The sequence below is a fragment of the Xenopus laevis genome, chromosome 3L (assembly GCF_017654675.1).
Source record: "Xenopus laevis strain J_2021 chromosome 3L, Xenopus_laevis_v10.1, whole genome shotgun sequence".
Lineage (NCBI taxonomy): Eukaryota > Metazoa > Chordata > Amphibia > Anura > Pipidae > Xenopus > Xenopus laevis.
Window position 1 is genome coordinate 85,946,339 of NC_054375.1, and position 27,347 is coordinate 85,973,685.

At 39.6% G+C, this 27,347-nt stretch overlaps 1 protein-coding gene across 1 annotated transcript in view; it reads right to left on the reverse strand.

Moving 5' to 3' along the window:
• sema3e.L (semaphorin 3E L homeolog) overlaps positions 1-27,347 on the reverse strand; it is a 102,300-nt gene that overhangs the window by 41,168 nt on the left and 33,785 nt on the right. Inside the window, exon 2 of the mRNA XM_041586555.1 lies at positions 1,999-2,153. Coding sequence (XP_041442489.1) covers positions 1,999-2,153 — 155 coding nt within the window. The remainder of the gene's footprint in view (positions 1-1,998; positions 2,154-27,347) is intronic.

The window sequence follows — 27,347 nt, forward strand, 5'->3', positions numbered from 1 at the left end:
AAAAAGCCTACCTTTCAAACTTGAGAGATGTAAAGCAACTACTAATATTGTAACAGAATGGCTGGAGGCTGGAGGTGGGACCTCTTGTTAAAAAGCTGTGTCTTCTGAGTCCTTGCTCTCATTTGGGGGCAAGTATAAATAGTCCCTTGGTATTTCAACATGTGCGTGCCTGCAGTTCACAGTAAACAATTACCTGCATATGATACAATAAGATCATCTGCCTCAGTTGCTTTCAGTTGGGGCACATAATGCAGCACAGGCTTATAGGAAGGACCTTGTCACCCGTAGCACTCATTTCAGACACAAAGGCCTGTGCATGCATGAACAAACTTCATATGTTATACCTTATATCTAATTTAAGAAACATACAAGTCTGTGTATTCATTGCAATGTTATTGGTACAGCTGTGCAAATGTGTGCTAAAAATAACTAAGATGTTCCTTGGCAATATTACACTGTATACCCCAGACACATTTGTCACATTAAGACTCAAATACAGTGTCTGCAACATATGAATGATGCATACCTTTCCTAATCCAAGCTATGTAATTTCCATCCAAAGCAGCTACCATAAAGGTATTTATTGTTTCCCAATGTGAGATGGGAATTTTAGTGTGAAGAGAGGTGAGAATTGATATTCTCCTTTGGGAATAAAAGAGGAAGCAGCAACAGCTGTAACAAAACTAAAATTATTCATCGAGCTTAATACACCAAGAAACATGAAGAATAATATCTAAAGCAATGTATATTTTGTTCTTTAGAAAAGGAAACCGTGATACTGTGTTTAATGAAATAGGCTAGTAAGTTCAAAGCAGTTGTCCATAAGAATTTTACTAGTAATCTTGGATTCTACAATATTTAAATGGATCTGTGAGATTTATTTTGTAATTACCAGATCCTTTCTTGACAACCTTTCATTGGGTAGTGCAACCATAGTATTAATTACGATGATAAAGAGAAACAATGGACATGGAAACTTATAAAGAATTTGATGGTTGGTTATGAGATATATGTGAACATTCTTTAGAAAAGGTGCAATCTTGGGAAGAAGGTTTTTGTATTATGTGAATCCTAGGTGAAAAATATGCAATGTTGGAGAAATAAATGATGTCTTCTGATGCAAAGTTTCAGTTTGAAGTAACTGAGTAGCCATATTAAGAAGAAAAAAATCCTACAAACCATTAATCAGGTGTCAGATGTAATCAGTTCCTTTTACATGTACACTAAAATTATTTAATGAAAGAGTTTCTGTGTCTCTGTAATTGTTTTAAATGTAAGGAATTACCTAAGATTAAATTGCAGAAGTGTTCTAGTTAATCAGCATAACCCCAAAAGGTGGAAAACACTATGCTTCCTCTGAATAGAGTTATTGTCAAAGTCAGGTTTTCATCAAGAAAACAAATCTGTAATTTATTCCGAAAAGAAACAAGGCTGTCAAAAATATGACTTATTTAGGAAAATCTCCAGTGGGAATAACATATATGCTTTATGGCAAGAGCAGTCAGTTTTCTGAATCTGGAAATGGTTACAGGGAAAATAACTGCTTCGTGTATCAGTGTTATCAATTGAACCAATTTTCAGGGACACCAGAAATCTGCAGGTCTGACCTTTGGTAAGCTTAATAATATTAGTCTGAGTTAAAAAATACTAATCGAGTCAACCTCGTTAGCTTAATTTTTTTCTCTAATAAAAGGTCAAGCATTATGTAGAAAAATATCCTGTTCATTTGTCAAACATAAACATGTGTGGCTTAAACAATATTTGTAATGAACATAGGGTCTTTTAGCAAGAAAGACAAAATGCAAAAGTAAACAAACCGTAATAAAATGCCTATATAGCATGTACAGGCAAAACTATTGGACATAATAAACCCCTATCAGGGGCCTTTTAATGAATGCCTTGTGATTTATGAACATGATAGAACTCTGCACAAAAGAGTTCTTAGAGTGTGTGTCTTGCTGTGCATGTGTGTTTTTACTAATAGCATAATTACAGTACCTCTTTGTAGTTTTCACTGACTTGTTCCAGGCTTAAAGAATAAAGAAGATTTTTGCCTCCAACAAATAGTCTTTCTTGATATTCATCCACATACATAATATGCAAGTCAAGGAATGGGCTGTGGAAGACTGATGTTCTGTTTAAATCCCTGAGCTCTGTAAAAAGAACAGTACAGATGAATATATATTAACTTTATACTACTTCATGTAATCATACATGCACACAATCTAAAATGCTAACCATCCATCTAGCTAGCCAATCTGTATCTATCTACTAAGAAACCAACAGTGCGAAGTTCAAGATCACAACAACAAAATCATTTTTATGTATTCCATTTAAAACAAAAAATATATTGTGTGCATCTTGAATTAAATGTGATATGGCGGAAAAAAATACTATTGGTTCAGTTTTATATTTAAATGCATAGGACCACTTTTAAAATAAGTCTTACTTAATGGAAATAGTCTAGACAACTTTGAATATGGTTTGTAGTGATGAGTGAATCCGTCCTGTTTCGCGGTTGTGTCAGTGGGCATAAAAATTATTTTGATGAGCGACAATTTTTATGTGCGAGACAATTTTTACATGCATGACTTTTTTGTCCAAATGCATCATCGGCCATCAAAAAAACTATTTTTATGCATGCAAATTTTTCCCTGGTAAATATTTGCAGGTAGCGAAATGTGGAAATTCGCCGCAAATCCATGCCTGGTTAATAAATTCTCTATCACTAATGGTTTGCCTATTTATTATTTTTTTAAAGGGTTTGTTCATCTTTGATGAATTAACATTTAGGGGCACATTTACTATTGGTTGAATATTGAGGGTTAATTAACCCTCAATATTCGACAGTCAAAGTAAAATCCTTTGACTTCGGATCTCGAAGTCAAAGGATTTACCGCATTTCCTTCGATCAAACGATCAAAGGAAAAATCGTTCGATCGAACGATTAAATCCTTCGAATCGAACAATTCGAAGAATTTTAATCCATCGATCTAACGATTTTCCTTCGATCAAAAAAAGCTAGGAAAGCCTATGGGGACCTTCCCCATAGGCTAACATTGGTGCTCGGTAGGGTTTAGGTGGCGAAGTAGGTGGTAGAAGAGACAGTGCTTCGACTATCAAACTATCAACTATCAAATGGTCAAATAGTCGAACGATTTTTAGTTCGAATTGTTCGATTCAAAGTCAAAGTCGTAGTCGAAGGTCGAAGTAGCCAAAAAAAACCCTTCGAAATTCAAAGTATTTTTTAATCGAATCCTTCACTCGAGCGAAGTAAATGTGCCCCTTAGTATGATGTAGAGAGTGATATTTTGAGACCATGCATTGATCTGAACATGAATAAGAGAGGGCCTGAATAGAAAAATGAGTAAAAAAAAAAAAGTAGCAATAAATAATAAATTTGTAGCCTTATAGAGCATTTCAAATCTCGAAATGTTTCAAAAATTATACAAAAATAAATAATGACAACCAATTGAAACATTGCTTAGAATTGGCCATTCTATAATGTACTAAAGGTTAACTTAAAGGTGAACCACCCCTTTAATGGTTTGAGATTTATTTTACTTTCTGTTTTTATCTTTCTAAAGTGCATTTTAAAATGGTCTTTCATTTTAGCAACCAGATGTTTGTTTGAATGTTTGGAATTAATTATGAAGAGGAGCTGATCTCACAAGAAAAGATGAGCAATAAAATATACAAAACATATTAAGCCTTAGAAACCAAATGGTTGCTGCAATCACTGATAAAATATAATTTCAAATTTATATTGGAAAATTGCAGAAAAATAGGCTAATCATTTAAGCGAAACAGATATATTATTAACATGTATTTATATAGTGCCAACACAAAGGTCCGTTGACACTGTTTATTTAATATACTTGAGAATAAAGGTAAATTCAACCCAAATTTCCTCTTTGTTTTACGGCACAGTAACACGGCCCGCTTTTTAAAAAGCCTACTGTCACAATTGGCACACTAAATCAAGAACAAGTGCTTGGCTCCCTGGTCACGGCTCTGCTTCCTCTTGTAGCAGCCACCTTTGGCCTGGGTAGGAGCCCTCAGCTACTCGGATGTCGACAGGTCTTAATAGGAGAGGAGCCAAGCAAGAGTTCTGAATGAGCAAAGGGGCATGATTACCAAGGATTTAGGACGGAAAGTAAAAACCACAATGCATTAGCACGGCGTAAAACTGCATGTGTGTCCCTGCCCTAAGGAGCCACCTTTCCTTGTTTAATTGTTAACACAACAAATGTTAGCTATGCTTAGGGGTTAGGTGGAATCATAATTTTACATTCTGATAACCAGCTGTCTTCCTGAAAGCATTTTGAAAAACAAAGGATTTACTTGATTTTTCAGTATAACAAGAGAAACATTTCAAGGGTATCTAGGATATCTAGGGTAAACAGAAAAAGGCCTCAACCAGTTAAATTTCTGAGGATTTAAATCCATAAAAATCTTGATTTTACTGCAGAGATTATTTACTACAGTAAGAATGCACTGATCAATTTTTCAGATTCGGCCAGATAACATTTTTGTTCTTCCCTCCTCTTTTTTTAAAGTTTTGTTTTGGTCAAAAACAAACTCTTGTTTTGTCCTGATGGAGTAACATGCTATCACATAAAGAAATTAGACAAAGGTAATAACATATATAGATGGTTTTTAGTATTGCAGTCAATCCATTTTAATTGCAGTCACTTTTGGGAAATATTTTGTTGACACAAAATGCCAGAACATGGGAAATGTTTAAACTATACATTCAATGCATTTCAGTACTCTCATTTTTGCTCATGACGCATATGCACTTATCCAGTAGAGATGTCGCGAACTGTTCGCCGGCGAACTTGTTCGCGCGAACATCGGGTGTTCGCGCTCGCCGGAAGTTCGCGAACGTCGCGCGACGTTCGCCATTTTGGGTTCGCCATTGTTGGCGCTTTTTTTTGCCCTCTCACCCCAGACCAGCAGGTACATGGCAGCCAATCAGGAAGCTCTCCCCTGGACCACTCCCCTTCCCTATAAAAACCGAAGCCCTGCAGCGTTTTTTCACTCTGCCTGTGTGTGCTGAAGAGATAGTGTAGGGAGAGAGCTGCTGCCTGTTAGTGATTTCAGGGACAGTTGAAAGTTTGCTGGCTAGTAATCGTTTTGATACTGCTCTGTTATTGGAGGGACAGAAGTCTGCAGGGGTTTGAGGGACATTTAAGCTTAGGTAGCTTTGCTGGCTAGTAATCTACCTTCTACTGCAGTGCTCTGTATGTAGCTGCAGTGGGCAGCTGTCCTGCTTCTGATCTCATCTGCTGACTGCTGCAATAACAGTAGTCCTTGTAAGGACTGCTTTTATTTATTTTTTTGTTGTTTTACTACTACTACTACTACTACTACTATAAGAGCCCAGTGCTATTAGTCTAGCAGTGTTGGGGAGTGGGACTGGTGTGCTAATCTGCTGCTCCTAGTAGTTCAGCAGCACCAACTTTAATTTTTTTTTTTAATATTCATTTTTTTTTTATTTTACTTTTTTTTATTTTACTACCGCTGTAGTAGTGTATAAGTTGACCTTTTAGGCATTATTTGCCCTGTAGGCATTATTTGCACACTGTTTTTCTTCAACCCGCCATCGAGCTGTGTGACCTTGTTCACATTCTGTCTAAATATCCATAATATTACCGTCTCCAGAAAAAACACCGGAGTCACTTTTTTCAAGCAGCCATAATATATTTTACGTAATCCGTATCCACCGCTGTAGTAGTGTATACGTTGGCCTTGTAGGCATTATTTGCACACTGTTTTCTTCAACCCGCCATCGAGCTGTGTGACCTTGTTCCCATTCTGTCTAAATATCCATAATATTACCGTCTCCAGAAAAAACACCGGAGTCACTTTTTTCAAGCAGCATTCATATATTTTACGTAATCCGTATCCACCGCTGTAGTAGTGTATACGTTGGCCTTGTAGGCATTATTTGCACACTGTTTTCTTCAACCCGCCATCGAGCTGTGTGACCTTGTTCCCATTCTGTCTAAATATCCATAATATTACCGTCTCCAGAAAAAACACCGGAGTCACTTTTTTCAAGCAGCATTCATATATTTTACGTAATCCGTATCCACCGCTGTAGTAGTGTATACGTTGGCCTTGTAGGCATTATTTGCACACTGTTTTCTTCAACCCGCCATCGAGCTGTGTGACCTTGTTCCCATTCTGTCTAAATATCCATAATATTACCGTCTCCAGAAAAAACACCGGAGTCACTTTTTTCAAGCAGCATTCATATATTTTACGTAATCCGTATCCACCGCTGTAGTAGTGTATACGTTGGCCTTGTAGGCATTATTTGCACAGTGTTTTCTTCAACCCGCCATCGAGCTGTGTGAGCTTGTTCACATTTTGTCTAAATATTGATAATATTATCGTCTCTAGAAAAACCACTTGAGTTACTTTTTTTCAAGCAGCATTCATATATTTTACGTAATCCGTATCCACCGCTGTAGTAGTGTATACGTTGACCTTGTAGGCATTATTTGCACACTGTTTTCTTCAACCCGCCATCGAGCTGTGTGAGCTTGTTCACATTTTGTCTAAATATTGATAATATTATCGTCTCTAGAAAAACCACTTGAGTTACTTTTTTCAAGCAGCATTCATATATTTTACGTAATCCGTATCCACCGCTGTAGTAGTGTATACGTTGACCTTGTAGGCATTATTTGCACACTGTTTTCTTCAACCCGCCATCGAGCTGTGTGAGCTTGTTCACATTTTGTCTAAATATTGATAATATTATCGTCTCTAGAAAAACCACTTGAGTTACTTTTTTTCAAGCAGCATTCATATATTTTACGTAATCCGTATCCACCGCTGTAGTAGTGTATACGTTGACCTTGTAGGCATTATTTACACACTGTTTTCTTCAACCCGCCATCGAGCTGTGTGAGCTTGTTCACATTTTGTCTAAATATTGATAATATTATCGTCTCTAGAAAAACCACTTGAGTTACTTTTTTTCAAGCAGCATTCATATATTTTACGTAATCCGTATCCACCGCTGTAGTAGTGTATACGTTGACCTTGTAGGCATTATTTGCACACTGTTTTCTTCAACCCGCCATCGAGCTGTGTGACCTTGTTCACATTTTGTCTAAATATTGATAATATTATCGTCTCTAGAAAACCACTTGAGTTACTTTTTTTCAAGCAGCATTCATATATTTTACGTAATCCGTATCCACCGCTGTAGTAGTGTATACGTTGACTTTGTAGGCATTATTTGCACAGTGTTTTCTTCAACCCGCCATCTAGCTGTGTGTATTATCGTTTCCAGAAAAACCAACTGAGTTTTTGTTGTTGTTGTTGTTTTTTTAAAAATAATGCCAGGCAAAGGCAGGCCGCCACGCAGAGGCCGTGCTAGGGGCCGTGCTGCTATGCAATCCTGTGGCCCTAGCAAATTTCCCAGTTTTAAAAAGCCAATGACCCTGAACTCCCAAAATGCTGAAGAGGTAGTTGACTGGCTTACACAGCACACCCCATCCTCTACCGTTTCTAACTTTACCACAACATCCTCCTCATCCTCCACTGCTATGGCCACCCCACGTAACACTTCCTCCACCACCGGTGCCCCTTCTTCACTGGGGTCAGAGGAGTTATTTTCCAATGAGTTTCTTGAACTGAGTAATGCGCAACCATTATTGCCAGAAGAAGATGAAGGAGATGAGGACCTTACACCAGATTTAATTCTGGCAGAGAACACGATAGAGATGGACATAATGAGTGATGAGGAGGAGGTCCCCGCTGCTGCTTCCTTCTGTGATGTGTCAGAAGAAATTGATGCATCTGAGGAGAATGATGATGAGGAGATTGATGTTTTGTGGGTGCCTAGTAGAAGAGAGCAAGAGGAGGGTAGTTCAGATGGAGAGACGGAGAGTCAGAGAGGCAGTAGGAGAATAAGACTTAGAAGAAGCAGGGAGGACAGCCCGCAGGGATCAGCAGGGCAACAACATGTATCGGCACCTGTGTTCAGCCGGCCAACGCACCCGCCATTGCCGCCAATACCGCCAACTCCGCCAACTTCTACTGTTACCGCCAGATCGCACACTTCCAAAAAGTCAGCAGTGTGGGATTTTTTTAATGTGTGTGCCTCTGACAAAAGCATTGTAATTTGCAATGAGTGCAGTCAGAAACTGAGCCTTGGTAAGCCCAACAGCCACATAGGTACAACTTCTATGCGAAGGCACATGAGCGGCAAGCACAAAGCACTTTGGGAGCAACACCTCAAAGGCAACAGGCAAACTAAAAGCCACACTCCTTCTGGTCCAGCATCTTACTGCTCTACCTCTGCTCTCCTTGACCCGTCTGAACCACCCTCCACTCCGCCTTCCACCTTGACCACCTGTTCCCATTCCCAGTCATCTGCCACCAGCCAAGTTTCTGTGAAGGCCATGTTTGAGCGTAAGAAGCCAATGTCTGACTGTCACCCCCTTGCCCGGCGTCTGACAGCTGGCTTGTCTGCACTCTTAGCCCGCCAGCTTTTACCATACCAGCTGGTGGACTCTGAGGCCTTCCGCAAATTTGTAGCAATTGGGACACCGCAGTGGAAGGTACCCAGCCGCAATTTTTTTTCTAAAAAGGGAATACCACACCTGTACCAACATGTGCAGAGCCAAGTTACCGCATCTCTGTCACTTAGTGTTGGGCCAAAGGTCCATATGACTACTGATGCATGGTCCTCCAAGCATGGTCAGGGCAGGTATGTCACCTACACTGCCCACTGGGTGAACTTGGTAATGGCTGGGAAGCAGGGAATGGGTAGCTCAACAACAACAGTGGAGTTGGTGTCACCGCCACGGATTGCACGCGGTTCTGCCACCACCTCTACTCCTCCATCGCTCTCTACCTCGTCTTCTTCTTCTTCTTACTCTGCTGCTGGGTCCTCCTTCTCCTCCTCCACACCTGTGCACCCCCAGCTCCCCCTAGGCTATTCGACGTGCCAGGTACGCCGTTGTCACGCTGTCTTGGGGATGACGTGCCTGGAAAGCAAAAACCATACCGGATCTGTACTCCTGTCATCTCTGCAGTCACAGGCCGATCGGTGGCTGACCCCACACCAACTGCAGATCGGAAAAGTGGTGTGTGACAATGGAAGCAATCTGTTGGCAGCGTTGAGACTAGGCAATTTAACACATGTGCCCTGCATGGCACATGTGTTAAATTTAATAGTCCAACGTTTTGTCTCCAAGTACCCAGGATTCCAGGACGTTCTCACCCAGTCCAGAAAGGTGTCGGCCCATTTCAGACGTTCCTACACAGCCATGGCACGCCTTGCTGACATTCAGCAGCGCTACAACATGCCAGTCAGGCGTTTGATTTCTGACAGCCAGACTCGCTGGAATTCAACGCTCCTTATGTTGGAACGTCTGCTGCAACAACAAAGGGCCGTCAACGAGTACCTTTTTGAACTGGGTGGTAGGACTGGATCTGCACAGCTGGGGATTTTTTTCCCCCGTTACTGGGTGCTTATGCGCGATGCCTGCAGGCTCATGCGACCTTTTGAAGAGGTGACAAATATGGTCAGTCGCACCGAAGGCACCATCAGCGACCTAATACCCTTCGCTTTCTTCCTGGAGCGTGCCGTGCGACGAGTGACAGATGAGGCTGTAGACCAGCGTGACGAGGAGCTGGAAGCGCACGATTTCTGGTCGGAATCACCAGAACGAACCCAGGCACCTGCTGCAACGCAGGGAGAGGTGCCAGAAGTGGAGTCAGAGGAGGAAGGTGGCTTTGTGGAGGAGGAGGAGGAGGACCAACAGGAGCAGGCTTCCCAGGGGGCTAGTGGTGACCTTTTGGGGACCCCTGGTCTTGTACGTGGCTGGGGGGAGGAGACCGTGGATGATGCAGTCCTTGATAATGAGGAAGCGGAGATGGATAGCTCTGCATCCAACCTTGTGAGAATGGGGTCTTTCATGCTGTCATGCCTGTTGAAGGACCCCCGTATCAAGAGGCTTAAGGAGAAGGACCTGTACTGGGTCGCAACGCTACTAGACCCTCGGTACAAGCATAAAGTGTCAGAAATGTTACCAACATACCACAAGTCCGAAAAGATGCGGCATTTACAAACCAGCCTGCAAAACATGTTGTACAATGCTTTTAAGGGTGATGTCACTTCAGGAACTCATCAACATTCCAGGGGCAGAGGTGCCAGTAATCCTGCCACGAGCACACCTGCAAGGACAAAGCCCTTTGGCCAGTCTGTAACGTCAGACATGCAAATGTTTTTCTGTCCAAGGCAGCGCCACAACCCTTCTGGATCCACCCTCAAAGAACGCCTCGACCGGCAGGTAGCGGACTACCTGGCATTAACTGCAGATATCGACACTCTGAGGAGCGATGAACCCCTGGACTACTGGGTGCGCAGGCTTGATCTGTGGCCAGAGCTGTCACAATTTGCCATGAACCTCTTGTCTTGCCCAGCCTCAAGTGTGCTCTCAGAAAGGACCTTCAGTGCAGCAGGAGGGATTGTAACTGAGAAGAGAACTCGCCTAGGTCACAAAAGTGTCGATTACCTGACCTTTATTAAAATGAATGAGGGGTGGATCTCGGAGGGTTACTGCACGCCGGAAGACTTGTTCTGACTTCTATGCAGCTGTCCTTCTCTTCAAGCCTCATGACTCCACACACAGCTGTCCTTTAGCGTCCTCCTCCTCCCTCCGCCACCGTTACAAACTAGGGTGCAAACCCTACTGGTTTAATTTTTTCTGGCCTCTGTGCTTCAGTGGCTGCAACCAAAAAAACTGGGCAAACAATGTCTACAAGGTCAACGTATGGCAAAAAATGACTATTTTCAGCATTTATATGGCATATTTTTTCTGGCAACTGTGCTTCAGTGGCTGCGTCCAAAAAAATGCATATTTTCTGCATTTATATGGCATAATTTTTCTGGCAACTGTGCTTCAGTGGCTGCGACCAAAAAAATGCATATTTTCTGCATTTATATGGCATAATTTTTCTGGCCTCTGTGCTTCAGTGGCTGCAACCAAAAAAATTTATATTTTCAGCATTTATATGGCATAATTTTTCTGGCCTCTGTGCTTCAGTGGCTGCAACCAAAAAAATTTATATTTTCAGCATTTATATGGCATAATTTTTCTGGCAACTGTGCTTCAGTGGCTGCGACCAAAAAAATTACTATTTTCAGCATTTATATGGCATATTTTTTCTGGCCTCTGTGCTTCAGTGGCTGCGGCCAAAAAAAACTGGGCAAACAATGCCTACAAGGTCAACGACGTTGACCTTGTAGGCATTGTTTGCCCAGTTTTTTTGGCCGCAGCCACTGAAGCACAGAGGCCAGAAAAAATATGCCATATAAATGCTGAAAATAGTAATTTTTTGCCATACGTTGACTCAACGTATATGGCAAAAAATGACTATTTTCAGCATTTATATGGCATATTTTTTCTGGCAACTGTGCTTCAGTGGCTGCGACCAAAAAAATGCATATTTTCTGCATTTATATGGCATAATTTTTCTGGCCTCTGTGCTTCAGTGGCTGCAACCAAAAAAATTTATATTTTCAGCATTTATATGGCATAATTATTCTGGCAACTGTGCTTCAGTGGCTGCGACCAAAAAAATGCATATTTTCTGCATTTATATGGCATAATTTTTCTGGCCTCTGTGCTTCAGTGGCTGCAACCAAAAAAATTTATATTTTCAGCATTTATATGGCATAATTTTTCTGGCAACTGTGCTTCAGTGGCTGCGTCCAAAAAAACTGGGCAAACAATGTCTACAAGGTCAACGTATGGCGAAAAATTACTATTTTCAGCATTTATATGGCATATTTTTTCTGGCAACTGTGCTTCAGTGGCTGCGTCCAAAAAAACTGGGCAAACAATGCCTACAAGGTCAACGTATGGCAGTTGTTTAAAGAGAACAGTAGATTACTAGCCAGCAAAGCTACCTAAGCTAAAATGTCCCTCAAATCCCTGCAGACTTCTGTCCCTCCAATACAGAGCAGTATCAAGCAGATTACTAGCCAGCAAGCTTACTATCATCTGTCCCTGAAATCACTAACAGCTCTCCCCCTACACTATCTCTTCCAAGCACACACAGGCAGATTTTTCAGATACATTTTTGCCCTTGATCCCCCTCTGGCATGCCACTGTCCAGGTCGTTGCACCCTTTAAACAACTTTAAAATCATTTTTCTGGCCAGAAATGTCTTTTCTAGATGTTAAAGTTCGCCTTCCCATTGAAGTCTATGGGGTTCGCGAACCGTTCGCGAACCGCTCGCATTTTTGCGCAAGTTCGCGAATATGTTCGCGAACTTTTTTTCCGACGTTCGCTACATCCCTATTATCCAGCTCTAAAAAAACTGACCACATCTAAATTTTCCAATTAGCCTCAGTCACTCATCATAGTTTAATACAAAATAATAGAAGAACATTCAAAGTGTAAAAATATAATACATTTTTATCATTCTGTTTGCCTAATCTAATTCAAACTATTAAAGGATTAAGTATTTTTTAAAAATAATAAAGACCAATAATTAAGAAACGTACTATTTGTTTGTTACCCAATCAACCAATACATATGATGTTAAGCAGCATATTGTTATGTAGAATAATTGATTTGAATTATTTTTTTTTTTTGTTAAATTATCCAAACAATTATACAATTAAATTTTGCAAATTATTGTACAGCTAAAGTAGCGGTACAATTTTATGATTCTTGCTAACAACTGGTTATACATATACAGGTCATTCATAATTAATGGCAATGTTGTATCTTTATAAACATGATCCTTAGAGCTCAAATCCCTTGTGACCACAGATTCAGAGACATTTCCGATTTCAACAACTTCTTAGCTTTTCTTAGCAACGCAGTAAAAACCTCATAAATAAAACCAATTTAAAACAAGTAGAATGAAATGCCTTTATTCTCATGAGGTCACTAGCACATAGTGGCAGAACAGGCCCTTAAGAAATATATAATTAATTACCGTGAGCAATAAACAGCAGTGTAGTGCTATACTGTTCATTGTTGCCAGGATCTTCACACTGGGACTTTGATCAAAGTAAAATAAAACATGCATTTCACCAGGATATATTCATCAACAGAGAAAGTTTTCATCACACATTGGATCAGTGCTTATCTGTATATTCAGATACAGAGCGCTACAGAATTAATATAAGTTGTTCTGTTCAGTTCAGCATGTGTAAGTCATAGGATGTTGGCATTTTTGCATTCAACAACGGCTTATGTTTCAGCTATTTGTATATGTCCTCAAAAACCAGTGTAACAGAGGGATGTTTGCTCAGGCAACAAGATAGAAAGAGTGCCAGATGCATAAATATGTTGCTTTGTGGGGACGGGTTAGTTATAGTGATACCGACAATCCCATTCTCTGTCAGAACCTGTCAATATTACTTTAACAATAAACTTTTCTAAAAGTGCATATATGTATTTTATGAAGTTAAATTTCAGAAAAAAAAATAAAATATAAATAAATAAATAAATATATATATATATATATATATATATATATATATATATATATATATATATATATGTGATATTCTGCCCTTTGATGCATGTAACATTACACTACACTAGCTTTTAATAATATAGAAAACGATTACTCTAAAGCTGGGTAATAAATAACAGTTTATATAAGGGACTAAGTGTGTCAAGGGTTATTGGCTTTGAAACCTATATGTCCTCAATGGCTGCTGTGGTAATACTTAAATATCACAATGTGCCAAGCCTGTGTTCTAACTCAACTATTCTCTGAGGAGTTTTATATGTGGACAAACATGAGCAAATTTCAATGTTAGTAGGATTACAACAGCATAACACAGTCTACTACGTTAATTTTAATATTCTTGCCATACTTAATTTTTGACATAAAAGAATTTTAAACATGCTGTGATGTGCACCGGTATATCAGGTTTTTGTAGAATGTTCAAACTCTAGTTATAAGCATTTCATACCATTTTTAACATGAGAAAAACTACATAGAACTTTTGCTGAAAATACATTGTCAATACTTTAAAATATTTTTTTTTTTATTTAAAATTTTGTTTTCACACTGCTATTATTTTGGCTTATGGATATGAAAAAAATCCATTATGCTGTAGTTTATCTGTGTTAATTCTTATTTTTGAATATTGTTATGTTATTGTTATTATATCCAGTACAAGTTCTATTTGTTGAAGTCATATTGAACAAGAGAGTATTCTTCCGCTTTAAATATGCCTTACAGGTGTCCTTTTTCTTATTAAAGGAAAATGTTACCCCCAAAATTATTACATAAGCAACAGATAGTTTATATAATATTAAGCTATCAAAGAATCTTACCCAACTGGAATACAGATATGAGTAAATATTGCCCTTTTCCTTGGAACCGCTATTTCGTGATGGTCTGTGTGCTGCCTCAGAGATCACCTGACCAAACATATCTCAGCTCTAACTGTAACAGTAAGAAATATGGAAGCAAAAGACAGACCTTTGTCCATTAATTGGCTCATGTGACCCAACATATATGTGTGCCCTTGGTTTGTTTGCGTGCACAGTGAAATGTAGGATCCCAGGGGGAAGTCCTATTAAAGGGGACCTGTCACCCTAAGAAATAATTTCAAATTCTTTTCTATCATGTTAGTTGAGCAAAATAAACTTTACTTACACTGTATTTATTATTTAAATTTTGTTTCCCTCTGTCTTGGAATTATACAATCACAGCAAGCAGGCAGCAGCCATTTTGTGTACACGGTTATTAAGGGAAATTGTGTACCACCCCAAAATCTTGTGTATGCACCAGAATGGGGGACCTAATGTCCATGTGCAGTGCCCTACACAATTATAGAGCCTGAGGAGGGAAGGGGGAATGTGAGGAGAGCAGTGACATGTAGGAAGTGCTGAATGGAAAGTGAAAGTAATTGACTGTCCCTCCTCTATGCCACGGGCATAGAGGCAGGGCAGGTAATATTTGATTGACAGTTTAGATATTTAAACACCATATTAACAGGTATGGATGTTTTAATGAAACATTTTTTGGGGGTTTCATATTTAATTTGCAAAGGACTTTCATTATGCAGCTTTTTATGTGTAGGTGACAGGTCCACTTTAAAAAGTATATTATTATGAAAATGGTTTGAAAGTACTGACCTGCATCTGTAGAAAATTATGAACCTACTGAAATGATATAGTCATGTTAGGCAATACATAAAATTGCCCTATATGCACTACAAATTGGAATAGGTTATGAAAGGTTCTCAGTTTATTAGTACTTATTTATAATTTATGAAGAACTTCAGATAAAGTGCAGAGATTAATAAAGACAAATGTGCAGTCAAGTCACAAATGGCAGGCTGGTTTCTCCTATTTTCCCATGCAGAGTCTGACAAAGTAAACCATTCAGTGGAGTATTAATGATGTGCTATGGCACTCGAAAATAAACTTCAAAAGTAAAGAGTGATAATATGTGCTGCACATGCCATTACACGAAGAGAGGGAACAATTTTATTTTTATTAAACTGATTTGTTATCTTGCTGATCCTTTAATGGGTGAACGTTTCTTGGTGCTTTTAAAGGTCAAGAAAACATTTAAATATCCCAAATGCATTGCTAAAAACGATCAGGGATAAAATAATTCAGGGGAAAAAGAATCCTTGTTTCCAAATGTCAAAATAAATAGTCCATTCAGCTGTAGTTGACATGCAGTTCCCAGCATGTACAATCAATGTTTGACTGAGAGTTAAGAAATCAAGAACTTGCTGTAGGACTGCTTTTTTGCATACAGAATCTTATTTAGCAAGTAGCAAGTAGCAATTTAGCAAGTAGCAAGTAGTAATGGCTCTACCTTTTTAATACTGGTTTTGTTGGATTTTGTAGCCTTAGAATTGTTAGTTAAAAAGAAAAAGTTTGAATTTTTTTTTGTTATTTTTGATTAAATCTTTGGATTAAAAAAAAAAACTATTATATGTGTACGATGTGAGTATTAGAATTCCATATATTCTCTGCAGCATATGCCATTTTTTAGCCCTCTTCCCACAATCATTTTTATCACAAGTATTAAATGAGACAAGACACCAACAACTGTTGGCACATTCATTTTTATTTATCAGTTTTGCTGATCAGCACTTTTTATTTTGGCAAATAAAATGTATTTTTATTTTCCCAAGCCCCTCAGCACTTTATTCATTTTATATTATTGATAAGCTTCATACTGGTTAACAATGAACTGACTGTCATTATAAGCTTCACATGTAGCAAGAAATAAATATATTTATTTAAACCAGAGTAAGGGTCCTTTAAAAATGCAGCCACAAGTATGGTGACGCAAAAATGTTGATACCAAGTGCCTCTGTGCCATCTGTTCTGCCTCTTTTGCTAAATGTGCACCTAGTGATGCTTAGAACCCCTGGAGCTACTGCCACCCTGAATGTGGCAGTAATTTTATGGTTCCCAAAGTGGATTGCATAAATATGTGCAGCATACTTGGGCCACACAAACAATATGCTTATGCCGTTTTTAATGACATGAGATGGAAAAATAAACCCAACTTGTTCCCAGTCTGCAAATACACTTGTGCATTAATTTTGCCACTTTGGGGGCCTGAGGCGTTGCTGCCATAAGGCAAGTTTAGCAAAAAGCCTCTCCTGGTAACTTTAAGACCCACATTTCCTGTTAGTAAAGTGGAACATTGGCTCTTCTAGTGCAGAGAGAGCAATTTTGCTCTCTGCACTAGTGATGCACCCACCCTTCCAGATCTGATCCAGTGCAGGAAAGGGAGGGGCATCACCCCTGCTAAGGGCAACTGTGTTATGCACAATAAGACATGACTAAATATGATAACTAAATCAGACATGCATATGCTATAAATGCATATAAAGGCAGTGAGTTAAGATGAATATTAGACATGATTGAGATTCTCAGGGTTAGAAGGAAGAGCTGGAATAGATACCACATAACAGTCCCATTTAGGGGCAGATTTATCAAAGTTGTGTTTTCCCAAAAATTCAAGTTTTTCGCAGGTATTTTTCAGTCAAAAATTCAAATGTTTGGGGGATTTATAAAAAAAACACACATTTTTCATGATTTAGTATACCATTAAGTTGGAAATATCTTTAATCCAAAAATACTCAAACTAAAACCTAGTGAAGTCATGTAGAAGTCAATAGCAGAGGTCCCTTGAACCATTTGAATATGTTAATAGCCTTCATGATGTTCGGGGTTTTTTTTTCAGTGGGTTTCACACAAAATCTCAATTAATTTGAGAAACTTGATACCCCCCCCCGGAAAACTCTATTAATTCAAGTTTTCAGGTTATTAATCCTGAATCCTGAAGTTTTTTCCATTCAAGTTTTTTCTTAAATTAGAAGACATGCAAGTTGTGAGTTCATTTGAGGTATAAAAAAAAACTCACAACCAACTAAAATTTGCCATTTGATAAATTTGCCCCTCAGTGTTACAGAGGTAGGATAATTAGAAAATGATTTATATTGTAAATCTTGTTAATGGCTTCACCACTACAACATTATATGGTACGTGTCTAAGTCTAACTTGCTGTCCTTTGTCTGTTTCTGAACCTCAACTCCCACTGTTAAAACAGAAGCATGGTGTAGCTGGACAACAGATGAAATGACATCAGTTTGACACCCATTATCTCTAATTATATTATTTTAGCATGCTGTCAGAATATAAGTGGATTGACAGTGGACCCAAATGTTGCTATGGATTGGTAGTTTATGAAAAAGAAATATATTATGATACTGATATACTGATACTGCTGATATACTCTAAAAAGGTGCATCCTTTTTCAATGGGGTTGAATTAAAGTCCTGTAGAGGTAAAAGGAGAAGAGTGGAACACAAAGACAGATCCCTCTTGGTCTCTGTTCATCATTAGTTATGGGGTAGTGTGGTAGTCATTCCTTGAACGCTTTTGTAATAAAATGTACTAAATTTGTCCAGGTGATATAACTCATAGCTACAGGTGACCAGTTAACCTGCTGAGTGGTTGATATAAGTGAATAGAACTGTAGCAAGCATTGCATCTTTTATCCAATAATCCCATTTTTAATTGCAGTTGTTTTATTAAAAATGGCTGATCACTACTCTGAGTCCCACCTGTAATACACATTGATTTAAGGTGAGAATTTGCACGAATACATAAAAAAGGTCATCTAAAAACCAGCAATACAAATTGACATGGCTATTGTGGGTTTTTGATGCCTATGAAGATTCTCATTCATCCAGGTCATGATCTACACTATCTAAGTCAAAGGCACCTGACCATTTTTGCAATGTAACACAGATCATGGAACAAGAAAATTAAATAAAATAAGCAGATTTACTCTTACTCTTTTATTGAGACCAAATGATTTCTAATCACCTCAGGATTATTTTCAAACTAATGAAAAACTGACATATTGAGCAAATGCCAACTATTTATTTCCCACAGTATATAGACAGAATTATCTTTATAAAAAAATGTTTAAGCATTGCTTAAGCTGAAATTAGATAGCGGGGCAGCTTTCTGTAAATAAATACAACCAGTCCATTATTCATTATAAAGATAGTGAATACCCCAATATAAATTATTTCCATTGTATAACTTATTTATATACAACTACACCATTGTAATGAATCTGTACGTGACATTGTTTGTATTTTCATTTATAATATATTGTACCGTCCTAGCACTCAGTGTAAATAGTGTAAATGTCAAAAAATCTCAAATATGGGTTAGCAAGTAGTGACAGTAACAGGAGCTGTTATAATTCTGGATACAAGAGTGATCAAATATATAAAAACATGAAGATGCCATAAAAATATGTAGTGTAACAATGTAACAATGGATGCAGTGATCACAATTCATCAAGAATTCATCAAGAACCCCCCCCCCCTTGCTGAAAAACTGTCTTGGCTCCCCCAGGGTTGCAGTCAAGGGTCCTCTCATTTTGTCCCTATTATCTCACAAGTTGATCATTAAGATTACTGATGTTTATGGATAAATTCCGGTGGACAGCGGTGATTAACTGAGTGAATATATTCATTGGAGATAAATATTATCTATTACTGATAGAGATGCACCAAATCCAGGATCCGGTTCGGGATTCGGCCTTTTTAAGCAGGATTCAGATTCGGCCGAATCCTTCTGCCTTATCGAACCGAATCCTAATTTGCATATGTATATTAGGGGTGGGGAGGGAAATCATGTGACTTTGTCCCAAAACAAGGAAGCAAATGATTCGGGGGTTCGGCCGAATTCCAAAAAAGTGGATTCAGTGCATCCCTAATTACTGATGAGTTTTTATGAAGTGTAATTTTTGATGGGGTGACATGTATAATACAGCAGACCAGAATTGTCTGCAAACACTTCCATTACTTCACTTTTCTGGGTACTTCCTGTTTAGATTTTTTTAAAAACAACTGCTTTAAAAAATTGATATCCATGTATGTTAACAATTATTTCAGTGTAATTTTATAAGGTTACATTTTGCATTATACACTATAATGTCATATCATCACTAAAAGTAAAGCTTTTTACACATCAGTATAATCATCTCTTACATACTATGAAAGTTCAGCATTTATCATTTGAGAAATAACAGGATACAGAACTTGCCATCCTGAAATGGCAAAGCTCCTCCATCACTCAAACACAGAAAAACATCAGTGTGCAACTGATTATGTTGAAATATTCTGACAAAATCTTACACTTGAGAGTAATTTGTAAACCATACAGCAAAACATTGTAATTATAAATCACTAAAGACCCACAGGATAAGCTGTGACATATACCACACCCATCCCAAGAAATTTCACCATAATTACTATAAAAGGAGGCTAAGCCACTGAGATTTTAAATATTGTAAGTAATGTATAAAAGGATTGCTCTGTAAATGTTGGAAGTATTGGAGATATAGATACAGCCACATTGCTCCGCCGAGCCAAGAATCTTCTGCAACAGTCCAGGATCATGGGATCTCCAGGGTGGGAATTTGGGCTAATTAGTGGGGAATCTCTGCTAGAGGTACAATGGGCATAGGCAGTCCCCAGAATACTACGAGCGGCCGAGGGAGCCCTGGTACGATTCTCCTCCCGAGACTCTGTACTCGGGTAGTTACACCGAAGCAGGCTATAGATACAGCCACATTGCTCCGCCGAGCCAAGAATCTTCTGCAACAGTCCAGGATCATCATCATCATCATCATTTATTTATATAGCGCTGTCAAGATACGCAGTGCTTTACTGCAGTTATAGCAAACAGGGAATAAATTGTGGATAACAGACAAGGATTACAGAGTACAATAGGGTTTACAAACTAAAAGGTTAGGGTACAATTGAGACATTAGGATTGTATAAACACTTTGTCATTTTTGATACAGCAATGATTAGTTAAGGTACATCGAATAGGCCTCTTTAAACAGATGGGTCTTTAAGGAGCGCTTGAAAGTTTGGAAAGAAGGAGAAAGTCTGACAGCTTGTGGCAGAGAGTTCCAGAGAAAAGCAGAAGCCCGAGAGAAGTCTTGTAGACGAGAATGGGCAGAAGTGACCAGAGGAAAAGTGAGGCGAAGATCAGAAGCAGAGCGTAGGTTTCGTGAAGGAGTGTATTTGGACATTAGAGATGAAATATAGGGAGGGGTTTCATTATTAAGGGCCTTGAATGTGAGTGTAAGTAATTTGAATTTGATTCTAGAAGAGATTGGGAGCCAGTGAAGGGACATACATATGGGAGCAGCTGATGTTGAGCAGCGAGCTAGATGAATGAGTCTAGCGGCCGCATTTAGAATAGATTGGAGTTGTGAAAGGTGACTTGTTGGAATACCTGTGAGGAGTAAGTTGCAGTAATCAAGGCGGGAGATGATGAGAGACTGAATCAGTGTTTTAGTTGATTCTGAACTGAGATATGGTCGTATTCGAGCAATGTTGCGCAGTTGAATACGGCAAGATTTTGCAAGTGTTTGAATGTGTGGTGAAAAAGACAGATGAGAGTCTAAGATGACTCCTAGGCAGCGTGCCTGTGTGGTGGAATGAAAGGTGGTGTTGTTTACGGTGAGTGATATCTGAGGGACAGGGGAAGATCTTGGAGGAAATATAATGAGTTCTGTTTTAGAAAGGTTCAGTTTCAGGTGGCGCTGTGACATCCAGGAGGAGACAGCAGAGAGACAGTCTGTGACCTGGGAAAGGACAGAATTAGAAAGATCAGGAGTAGACAAGTAGAGTTGGGTGTCATCAGCATAAAGGTGATACTGAAGTCCAAATGACTGAATGAGTTTTCCTAGTGAAGTTGTATAGAGCGAGAACAGCAGGGGGCCAAGAACAGAGCCTTGAGGAACTCCAACAGAGAGTGGGAAAGTAGTAGAAGTAGAGTTAGAGAAGGAAACTTTAAAGGAACGGTCAGACAGATAAGATGTAAACCATGAAAGAGCAGTGTCCCGAATGCCAGATGAGTGTAGAATGTCAAGGAGGAGTGTGTGGTCAACTGTGTCAAAGGCTGCAGAGAGATCTAGAAGGATTAGAATGGAATAATGACCTTTAGACTTTGCCAATAGAAGATCATTGGTTACTTTGGTGAGTGCAGTTTCAGTCGAGTGTGATGGGCGGAAGCCAGATTGCAATGGGTCGAGAAGGGAGTTGTGAGTGAGATGCTGGATCAGGCGTTTGTAAACAAGCCTTTCTAGTAATTTCGATGCGAATGGAAGAAGGGAGACCGGTCGATAGTTAGTGGGAGAGCTGGGATCAAGGGAAGGTTTTTTGAGGATAGGAGTGATTAGTGCTTGTTTGTATAATGATGGAAAGGTACCAGTAGAGAGTGAAAGAATGAATAGGTGGGTAAGTGCAGGAGAGAGTGTATCAGAGATTGGGTGGAGAAGGCGAGAGGGTATGGGGTCAAGGGAGCAGGTGGTGGGTTTTGAGCTGGCTAGAAGTTTGCTAACTTCATCTAGAGTTGCAGGGGTGAAGGAGTGCAAAGTAGATGTGAGTGGACTGCACGTTGGTCTGAGATTGTTGTCGGACGGTATGCTCAGCCTAATGAGATCGATTTTTTCATTAAAGAAATGAGCAAGGTCTTGGGCGGTAACATTAATAGGTGGAGGAGGTGGAGGGGGGCATAGGAGTGAGTTAAATGTGGCAAACAGCTGCTGTGGTTTGGAGGACATAGTAGATATTAGATAAGAGAAGTATTGTTCTTTGGCTAATGATAGAGCTCGGTTATAGCAGGAGAGCATGAATTTGAAGTGGATGAAGTCAGGATCAGTTCGTGACTTTCTCCACCGTCGCTCAGCTGATCTACTACATCTTCTGAGGTACGGTGTTACACTAGTGTGCCAGGGTTGGGGTTTAGCTGGCCGGCTGTGACGGGTGGTAGAAGGTGCAAGGGAGTCAAGTGCTGTTGAAAGGGCATCGTTGTAGAGAGAAGCTGCCATATTGGGACAGGAGAGAGTATTAATATGAGATATGGATTGTGCTGATACTGTTGATAATTGTTGTGGTTCAAAGGCATTAAGGTTTCTATACGTGTGGGTAGAGAGAGATGGTTGTGAAGGTGCAGGTGAAAGCAGTATCTGAAAGGAGAGTAGATGATGGTCAGACAGAGGGTAGGGAGAGTTAATTAAGTTGGATGGGCAGCATGAGTGGCAGAATATAAGGTCCAGAGCATGACCCTCGGTGTGGGTAGGTGAGTCGGTCCACTGAGAGAGACCAAAAGAAGCTGTTAGAGAGAGAAGTTTAGAGGTGGCAGCAGAAGCAGAGTTATCAATGGGGATGTTGAAGTCCCCTAAAATGAGAGCAGGTGTCTCACTGGAGAGAAAGTATGGAAGCCAGGCAGCAAAGTGATCCAAGAAGGTGGAGTAGGGTCCTGGGGGCGATATATGACAGCAACACGCAGAGAGATTGGAGAAAACAAACGTATGCTGTGGATCATGGGATCTCTCCAAAGGGGCACAGTCAATCTCAGCCGTAACTTCTCCAAAGCCACGTCGTCAGGCAGCCTCCGCGAAATGCACAACCAAGGCATCGCTCTCCGCGGAGCTATGCTTGCCAGGTCAGGGATAGTAGATTTATAGTAGGTTTAAGCCTTCTGGCTTCACTTCTGACACTCTGTTGGGCCCTGGCCACGGGATGTGGGGTAGGGGCACTGCACCGCACTGCAAGGCCAGATTCCAGTGTACTTGAAGGCCGGGGTAATCTGTAAAATATAGCACTCCCTGATGCCGCAGCTTCACCTCGCTTCACATGCTGTCATTAGAATATGAGAGATAGCCAGGGAGGAGAAATAGTGCACCGCAGGGTGGATTGTAGCCATGTCGACTTTTCTGAACAGGAGCGGAAGTGGAGTTTCGGTAAGTTATTTCTTAATAAATGCTTTGCAATTTTAAAGTTTAATTTGTCTTGGTGTTTATTTTTTGATGTATACTAACGAATATTAATTAAAAAATGTTGATGTTACTGTTTTTTTAAAAAAGAAAAAACTATAACTACAACCAATACGCAATATTTCTTAGCTAAATATGATAAATACAAGTAAGCTTTATGAACAGATCAACAATAAACTGCGTCAAAACAAAAATAGCTTTTTATATTTAATAGTATTTAGAATTACCCTCTGTACAAGTACTAAAAAATATACTATTAATAAGTGTCATTTAAAGTGTCAGACAAAGGTATATTTTGTAACTGAGGCCACCTAAACTCTTGAACTGAAGTCACTGAAAGATATCATTAGTCTATTATTATTAAAGTGAGACCAAGGGATAAAAAGCGTGAGCCTCTGAAGACCTCATCAATGTATGCTACATATTTGACGGACACATAGGAATCAGGAATTTTGTCATACCTATCAGCACTATTCATGTAATATCCTGAAAGGACTTAAAGCATTTTACCAACTCAACCATACAATGGCCATGTAAGAAACACATCTGGATCTACTTAACACTTTCTTTTGCTCAAATTCACAAGTTCTGTTATCACAAATTCACCTCTAAAAGTCAGTTGTCCATTTGCTATTTGTTATACAGCATTTTTTAGCAAGAAGAATTTAAAATAGTAAATATAATCAAAGTAATCAGAGTTTTATATGAAGCACATTAAGCATATATTTGCATAAATAGTTATTGGTTTTGCATTTAACAATACATTTGCTTGCTCCCTTTAGACATAGATGTTGCCAAAATATAACCTTAATAAAGGGTCAGTGCTTCTATGAGTTTAACAATATTTGTAGCTGTTTGTTGGCTATATTACTCAAGAAGGTGATTAATTATTATTAATACCCACTGTAGTTGCATCTGTGTGTTTGTTTAAGGAAACATATGTAGTCAGTATTTCCACCGAGTGTACTCACAGACCTGGATTTGTGGGCAGGCCACAAAGGCCCGGCCCTAGCCACAAAGGCTCGGGCCTAGGGTGGCAGAAATCTGGAGGCAGCATGCCACCTTTTAGCCAAATCTCCACTGGGGACTGGATTGGAGATTTGGCTGCCGTTTCAATCTTCTACTTGCCCAGTTCCCAGTGGGAGCAATTGCACCAGAGGAAGAGCAGCAAGGGTGGCAGGGGTGAGAGGCCATAGGGTCGCAAATTGTTTAAATCTAGCTCTAGGTACCCATATCTACAAATAGATATGGATAAATTGATACCAGCTGTGTTAATTTCTTCTAGGCTAATTGTAGCAATTTAGTGATGCCACTGTTACAGTTAGGGTTGGAAAATTGACGTGGTAGTTACTTGTCCATACAAGTATTCAGAGTCAGAGGGTACAGGGGGACAGCCAGGTTCTTCTCATACATACCCACAATAGCCTTCTCCCTCATATTCCATAACATAATTAAAGTTTAGTTCTTGGAGAGAAGTTCTTTGGGACTAAAATCTTGGCATTCATACTTCCCATAACGTTTTTGAGTAAGACCTTCGCCCCTTTTCAAATAGTAATGAATATTAATGCATTACTTTTAAGCATACTTTAATTATGTACTTCATACACAAAATATTTCCTATGGCAGTTTTGTCATATCTTGATTCTAGTGATGGGCGAATCAATTCGGCAGACACGAATTTTCGGAAGACAATTTTTGGCGTGTGTCAGAATAATTTGGACGCCTATTGACTTTAATGCATTTGGACAAAGTAGGCGCGCAAATAAAAATTGTCGTGGGCGTCGATTCTGAACAAAATTTATTTTGATGCCCATTGACTTCGATTTCACAAATTTTTCGCAGTTTCGTGGATTTCACAGGAAATTCGCGATTTTGTTGGCGAAACTAAATGGGACAAATTCGCCCATCACTAGCCCATCACTACTTGATACTAAACAAATTCCCTTTGTGAATATTCCACTAGGGCATATATTAGGTGCAGGCATAGGATCAATTATCTGGAAACCTATTATCCATAAAGCTCAGAATTATGAGGAAGACTATCAGACTCCATTTTAATCAAATAATTCAACATTTTTTTTTTTAACAAAGCTATTGAAATAAAGTACAGAAACACGGTCAATAAGCAGGTTCACAGGAGTACAATCAACAAGCATTGGAGACCATTGCAGTATACATTAACATAGGATCATTTTCACTTTTTTGTTTTAATTATTGAGTTTATTGCATTCCACGGTTATACCTTCAATAAACCAATGCATGGTGTCGTATCACTGTACCAATAAAACTACCAGAACAACCTAACCCAACTTGTGCTTTACTGCGTTATGTGCTTGTCAAGATCTACCTAGAGTGCCTAAGGTTCCAAGAGAAACAGGTGTACCATCAAATGAACACTATTGGGGAATGCTAAGGTGGGTGTTTAGGACCTCAAGCAGGACTCTCATGAATGTCCATCCATGGGGACCAAATTTTTGTGAATTTCGCCGGGCAGCCCCTTCTAGTGTAAAGAAGTTTGTATAACGGTACTGCAGAGATGATCAGGGATTCCCAGAACCGAATAGTTGGGGCTAAGTCAGCTTTCCATTTTAAGGTAATAGATTTGCGGGCATAAGCGAACATTATGGAGATCAATGCTTTCTCAGCCATTGTTGGGGCTAAGTCAGATACATGGTTCAGCAACATCCCAAGAGGCTCTACTACCAGAGGAATATCCATCATGTCGGAGATATACTGAGCTACATCACTCCAAAACCTCTGTATCTTAGTACAGGACCACACCATATGAATAAAATCTGCCGGGGAAAGGTGGCAACGGGGACACACATCAACCTGGGATGGTGACATTTTAGCTAATACATTCGGAGTAAGATATGCCCTGTGTAAGGATTTATATTGTACCATTTTATCTCTGGACGCTACTAAGTGGTCAAAAATGGAATCCAGAATCTCCTTCCATGTCTCAGTGTCCAATTCAGGAATATCCCTATGCCATTTCCCCAGCAATTTGCCCAAAGGGGATTTCCCTGCCGTTATTAGAGTGGCATAAAAACCAGACAAACTTTTCACGTGTGTAGTAGTGAGGGCTCTTGCTTCTAACTGAGTGGGCTCAGTCGTTACCCGCATCCCCCTAAATTGTGATTGTGTGGCATGCCTAAGCTGAATAAAACGGAAAAACATTTTATTGGGCAGGTCGTATTTAGCTTTAAGCCCTGCAAAATCCAACAGTTTACCCTCAACCATAATATCTCCCATGTACTTGATGCCACAGGAGGCCCAAGCTTGGGGATCTGGAATGGTTCGCATGTGCGATAGTTTAGGATTGCCCCATATGGGTGTGAGTTTCGAGCAGTAATCTACCGGTTTTGGAAGGAGACTGTGAGCTGTATTCCAAGCCCATACTATTTCTCTCATATGTGGCGTCGCTTTTGCTGTATATTGGCACCCTCTATAAAGGAGATTTTTAAGTTCCTCGTATGACCCAATAGCCTGGGCCTCTAGGCGAGTAGCAGGATTATCTAGAGATGGGGTCATCCACCACTTTGCTATGACCAGCCTTGCAGCCAAGTAGTATAGAAAAAGGTTCGGGGCCGCCAGTCCCCCCGCCTGTGTTGGGAGCTGAAGTTTGACCATGGCAATCTTCGGCGTAGACGGGTGCCAATACAATTGTGTAATGGAACTCCTAAGAGTTCTGAAAAAACTGTTTGGGATCTTCACTGGAGACTGTCTAAAGACATATGTAAACTTGGGCAGCATGACCATCTTGAACAAATTTATGCGCCCAATCAGGGAGAGCGGCAAGCGTGTCCATGCTTTGATTTTTTGGTCCAACCCCTGAATGAGGGGCAATAAATTTAGCTCCACAAATTTACTCGGGTCCAAATGGATGTTAATGCCCAGGTATTTGAAGCGGTCTGTCCAGTTCAAGCCATGAGGTAGTACAGGCGGGGGGGTTGGCAGGGGGTCTATTGGGAATAATGCAG